Raw genomic sequence first — 6,156 nt, 5'->3', positions numbered from 1 at the left:
ACAAATGAAAGTACTCTCTTTATTGCTATTATATCTATATGCATTTTGAAAAATATGTTTCTTACATTTTTTCACATTTAGTGAACACATTTTGTTTGGTCCATTCTTCTTTTCAAAGTAACTTAAGCTCTTTTAAATGCACTGGTAATGTATGCAAATATCAGTTTTCCGCTTTTTCTACATATTCCCAAATGGATGTAGAACTGGACTTTGATTGGGCCCTTCTAATAGAAAAAAATGGTTTCCATTTAAGTTCTGATTCTATGTTTAGGTTGTATTTATAGCCTTGCTGGAAGGGGACTAAGTCACTAATGTTCTTTAACAAACAAACTTTCACTAAACTCTTTATTTCGAGGCATCGAGGCAAGGGGCACTGAACACAACTTGCACCACTTTTGGAAAAACGAAAGGTGTTCTTTCTCCTTCACAGTTATGCGCTATTTTGAGTTAGTCTGACACATAAACAAGGCAAAACACAGAAAAGTTCAAGCTGTGTGTTCTATATATTAGTTACACTGAGAATAAAGTTATTATTTTGAGGGTTAGGGATGCTTTCCATATTTTAAAAACCTCTAAAACGGACCATTTTCCGGATTACATTGTAGCGTGGGCATTGTATAATACTTCGTTTTGCGTGCCAGATGCAAAAGGAGCACCCAGAATTCAGAAGGGAATTGAGAAAGGGGCTTGTTTGAGAAGATTTTCTGCTTCTGTTACACGCTGCGTGGGTCGTCTCTCACGTTGTCGGACCTCCCTCCGCCGTCTGAAACTAAGCCATGCCCAGATAAATCACTCCCAGCACAGAGGGAATCTCCACTCAGGGGTCGCAGACAGACGGGGGAGGTTGGAGAGCTGCAGAAAGTGGAGAGGTGCTGGAAACCCCAAAGCGGCGGAGAAGTAATCACAGACTGAAAATCTCACTGGGAGCACCTGTGGCCCTCGTCCTGCAGCACCCGAGTGGGTTTGATTTCAAACAAAATGTCCGGTCACAGCACCATAGCCGGGGTGCTGGTCGCTCTGTGCATCGGGAGCGCGGTGCACTCCATGCCCCAGGGGACGCTCAATAACCCGCAGCTGTATCGCGCCTCCTCGGTCTCTCCAGGTAAAATGGTTTTATCTTCTCCTTTGTTTTCTAAATTGATATCCCTTAATTACTTTTGGGTACTTTTTGACTTTTTACCGTTATCAAAATATTTTTCTTTGAATCTATAAATTAGTTTAGCTGATCTGATGACGCGTATGTGTTGATGCGGTTGCATTTAATGTTATCTGCCTAATGATGACATCAAGCACTAATTGCCTTCACCAGCCTCTGCTCTCTAGGTTACCGGATTAACATTTAGCTCAAGTCCTACATCATCTTCGTTCATATGAAACCTGAAACTATCCAAGTTCACACAAAATTAAAAGAAGACTTTGTAAAGTGGATTAAAGGGGGAAAAGATAATTGCTCTGGAAATAGGGAGCTCTGTACAAAGAATGTTCCTGGTGGGGGAGAAAAAGAGGATGACTATTCTTCTCCACCCTGTGCAAATGATTTATGACAGTTTAGAAGTCCCTTTGAAGCCTTGTTACCACTGCTGGATTATGTTCAAAAACATAAAGGGCAGAGTTTCATTCTGGTATCTGAATGTTTAATCTAGACATCAGTTATTCTGATACAAAAAAGAGTTTGGCTGGTTGTGTAATCAGAGATAGTGATCTGTGTGTGAAGCTGTGGGTAAAAAGAAAACACTGTCCAGGAATGGTATTGCTCCCTAAGTCTTTACCAGTGTTTTGTACTATTTTCTTTGTCTTATCTGTTTCTCTCCTCTCTGCTCAGATGGCTGCATAGAGAACGGTCAGTCATATAATGTAAACGACCAGTGGGAGCGTCCTTATTTGAGTGGCACCCTGATCTGTACCTGCCAAGGAGTTGCTGGGATTAAGTGCAGAAGCAAACCAGAAGGTTAGCTTGTATGCTGTTACAGTACCCATATGTATGTTTTTTTTTTTGTTTGTTTTATGTACAAAAATTGGATTAGTGTGGCATGCATTTGTGTTCTGCTCCCTCTACTCTGATAGGCCTAAATAAAATGCACTGCAACCAATTTAATTCTTGACTTACCAAACTTAACGGTTTATCTGTGTATAACTTAATTATAGTTTGTGCAGAACTCCATTCTCCGGGCCACTTACAAATCTAGGGGAGTAAAATTAGTGTTTTGTGCTATTCTTTGTTCTTCCATGTGGACAAAAACATTTCTGGAAATGCCCTCATGTGGGCGGGGCCTGAAAATGGGAACATAAAACTAACAAGGCATGACTGCCCACCTATGTTGACAATTGTTAGTTTTGTACTCCACAAATCTGTCTCAAAAAGAAAGTGGCTAGAAGAAAGCCTCTGATGAAATCAACAAGATCTGTTTGCAGCTTCCAAACACTATACAAAAGAAGGTGCGTTCACCAAAAGGGAACTTTTTGGCCTACATGTGAAGCGTATACATTTGGGGGAAAGACACTGCTGAACATCATCCTTAGCACACCATCCCAGTGGTGAAACATGGTAGTGACAGCATCATGCTGTGGGGACCGGAGAAGCTGGTCAGAGTGCAGTTGAAAGAAAGGTTGGTAGAGGTTATAAAAGAAATGGCAACTTCCAGCAGGACAAATACCATAAATATAGTGTAATAGAATAGTTTAGAACAAAACCTATTCATGCGTTAGAATATTCCTAGATTTAAATGATAATTTGAGACTTAAAAATAAATAACTGAAGATAAATAGCACATTTGTCTAGTTTTAGTTGTCAAAAATTTAGAAAATCAAATACAATTTTCCTTTTTCTTCACAATTATGCACTACTTGGTGTTGGTCTATGATTTGAAAATTTAGTAAAATCACTGGAAGTTTGTCATTGCCTGAAATGTTTGTATAATTTTTCCAACTAACTTCAAAACTATTTTGCTTATTATTTTACCTATGACAGAGGAAAGGTGCTACGACAAACTCGGCCAGAAGTTCTACAGCGTGGGAGAAACCTTCGAGAGCTCAAAGGATGGCATGACCTGGGACTGCACGTGTATTGGATCTGGAAAAGGCAGAATCAGTTGCACCATTGCAAGTATGTGTTGTTATTTGTGGTTCTACACACAACCTCTCTGCTTGGTGGGTAGTTCTTTTTTCCTGCCACCGTGTGCCAGACTGACTGCAGTAAACTTCTAAAACTCTGTATTCCTTATAGCTGATTAAAAGCAGCTTCCATGCAGCTGCTTGCAGTTAGCTGAAGGGTTAGATAATGGTGCAAATGTTTGAGTTATATAATTTCCTGTGCCTCTTCTTTACTACATTTACACAGACATGCAGACAATCTTTAAATCTACTCTTTTCTCTCTGTCTAACCAGATCGCTGTCATGATGGTGGCGCCTCCCATAAGATCGGAGACACCTGGAGGAGACCTCATGAAGGAGGCTACATGCTGGAGTGTGTCTGTCTGGGTAACGGGAAGGGAGAATGGACCTGTAAACCTGTTGGTGAGTCATTCAGATAGCTAACTGATTATTTAGTCTATAAAGCTAGGAAACTTTGAATTAGTTTGCTAGAATTGTCTGACTTTGGATTATTTATTTCTGCCAAAAAGTTGAATGCTATTCACATTATTAACGTTATTTTAGGGCTGTTCTGAATGTTGATACTGGGACACTAGCAAGTTGGGAAAAAAAAAATCTAAAGATGATTTTTCATTTTGCAGCTGAGCGTTGTGTTGATCAGGCGGTTGGAACATCCTACGTTGTTGGGGAGAAGTGGGAGAAGCAGTACCAGGGGTGGATGATAATCGACTGCATCTGTCTGGGAGAGGGAAATGGACTGATCACATGCACATCCAGAAGTAATTATTTATCTTACTTCCTCTGTGTTTTCTTTCCCGGTAGCTAACCTTAATCATTGTAAATTAAGGTTGAAACCAGAAATGTAAAAGAGAAATTTTGTTAGGAACAGTAAATGTACCATGCGGAAATGCAACTGGGTCATAATGGAAATTACACTCTTCAGTGTAGATGCTTGTACTGAGTGAAAAAGACTTTGCTAGGTACCGGTATTTCCGGTGAGCTGTTTATGAAATATATCAGTACGACAGAAATGTTCAAAAAGAGAAAATGTTCTACAGCTGTCTCATCATTTTAAACAGTCACATTTATCCCAAATTATGCTGTCTGATGCAACAGTTGATGATAGATTTTATAGATTATTAGCTTGTTATTACATGCAGGAATTTTGGGTGGCAATAAAGACTTTTTTATTGACTGGAGGTCATTAGTTCACAGCATTTCTTACTTCCAGACTTGCACCATATTTAGTTTTGTAGTTTTTATCACTTCCATACTAATTAAAGTTCTTTCTTCTAGATCGCTGTAATGATCAGGACACTCGGGCCTCATACCGTGTTGGAGATAGATGGACCAAGATAGATCCTAAAGGCCACCAGCTCCAGTGTATCTGCAACGGGAACGGCCGTGGGGAGATGAAGTGTGAACGACATGCCTCACTTCACACCACTAGCCTGGGTGAGAACTGATCATGTCCATGTTTACTTTTTGTCCCTGTACCCCCTAAACTCCACGTGGAGAAGAATTTCTACCAAAGACAGATGTTATAAGGAGTGAGAGATATGAGGTGCTAACTGTCCAAGTGACGAAGTGAGAATGACGTATCTTTGAACCTAAGATCATTACCTCATGAGATGAGAAGATTGTGTGTGGGAAGTGGGGGATGTTGTGAGAAAAATACACATGGGAACGATGGGAAGAGGAAAAGGCTCTCATTGAAGCGATTATGAAGAGTGATGTAGAAAAATGTGGTTGTTGTGATACGATGTCGGTAAAAACCAAAAGAATGAGCAGCGATTTATCACTTTTATCTGAGATAATTGTTCATTTTTTTTCTGTGAATTCTTTTAGTGTGCGTATTCTTGACTTTCAAGTGTGGCCAAAAGACATCAAACAAGTTTTGAGCATTTTTTTCATCTTGTGGGTTAAGTAAAGAGTCCTCACCTTAATCTTCAATAGTGATTACAAAATACGGTTAATAATTTTCTTTTTTAATTCTATCCAGATGTATCAAAATGTTCTTGTTTTGGTTTGCTCACTTTTAGATGTTAGCCAGTAAATTTAGTGTTACTATTTACATGTATTTTACTTCACTGTTAAATTCTGAGTAGAATTTATGCGATTTACTCGCCAAAGTCCAATCAGTTTGTAAAGTTTACTGATCAAAATGTAAGAAGTTCTAAATAATTTTTGAATTTCACTCAAACTGGCTAGTTTCTATGAAATGTTGCTCTGCCTTACAAATAACCATTGTCTTTTTTGTAGGCAAATATCGAATGCAAAAATTAAGGTTTATAATTTTGAACAGAAATTAGTAATGACATTTTTTTAAACTTTTGTGTAAAGCAGAAATGCGCCACATATTCCATTATGCCACATCATGCAGTAGTTTCTGTTTGAGCAAAGCTGATATTCTTTACACGACATCTAATTTGAGTCACACGTTGTGTTACAGGCACTGGCTCTCATGTGGTAACCAACATGCAGCCTGTGGTCTACCACCCTGTCGTTGTACCGGAGCTTCTCTTGGAGGGACCCTGCAAGACTGACTCAGGACTGACGTACTTCAATGGACAGCGCTGGATCAAGAACCAGGGAAATAAAAAGATGATCTGTACCTGCATGGAAAATGGAGTTAGCTGCGATCAGTGGGGTAAGAGACGATCTTTTCCAGACTTTTTTTGGTAGATTTTTGTTCGTGCCACCCAGGAGAGGCATTCTGTCAACTGAAACACATCAAAAATAATGTTCAAAAGACAAAAGCAAACTTTGAGTAACTTTACTTTTCTTGTCGGCATCCAGATGGACCAGCTCCAGTGTATGGTGGAAACTCCGGAGGTCTTCCCTGTGTGTTCCCTTTTGTCCACAAGGGGAAGACGTACCATTCCTGCACCTCTGAGGGCCGCAGCGATGGACAGCTGTGGTGTTCTACTTCTTCTGACTTTGACAAAGACCAGAAATATTCTTTCTGTACAGAGAAGAATGGTGAGGAATTTTTATTAAAGGTGGAAATTATCAATAGGAAGGAATTCTTGTCAGATTGTTTGCATTCTACATTCATACCCAAAC

General features: G+C 39.5%; 1 protein-coding gene across 1 annotated transcript in view; it reads left to right on the top strand.

Annotated features, from left to right (window-relative positions):
* The first annotated feature begins 801 nt into the window (after positions 1 to 801).
* The window catches only part of LOC102230011 (fibronectin-like), a 32,135-nt gene continuing 26,780 nt past the window's right edge, over positions 802 to 6,156 (top strand). Inside the window, exons 1-8 of the mRNA XM_005801227.3 lie at positions 802 to 1,102; positions 1,823 to 1,948; positions 2,969 to 3,103; positions 3,385 to 3,513; positions 3,732 to 3,869; positions 4,387 to 4,545; positions 5,543 to 5,740; positions 5,890 to 6,072. Coding sequence (XP_005801284.1) covers positions 979 to 1,102; positions 1,823 to 1,948; positions 2,969 to 3,103; positions 3,385 to 3,513; positions 3,732 to 3,869; positions 4,387 to 4,545; positions 5,543 to 5,740; positions 5,890 to 6,072 — 1,192 coding nt within the window. The 5' untranslated portion in view covers positions 802 to 978. The remainder of the gene's footprint in view (positions 1,103 to 1,822; positions 1,949 to 2,968; positions 3,104 to 3,384; positions 3,514 to 3,731; positions 3,870 to 4,386; positions 4,546 to 5,542; positions 5,741 to 5,889; positions 6,073 to 6,156) is intronic.

Source organism: Xiphophorus maculatus, chromosome 7 (assembly GCF_002775205.1).
Source record: "Xiphophorus maculatus strain JP 163 A chromosome 7, X_maculatus-5.0-male, whole genome shotgun sequence".
NCBI lineage: Eukaryota > Metazoa > Chordata > Actinopteri > Cyprinodontiformes > Poeciliidae > Xiphophorus > Xiphophorus maculatus.
Note: the sequence above shows the minus strand (reverse complement) of the source record. Positions and strands in the feature narration are given on the sequence as shown.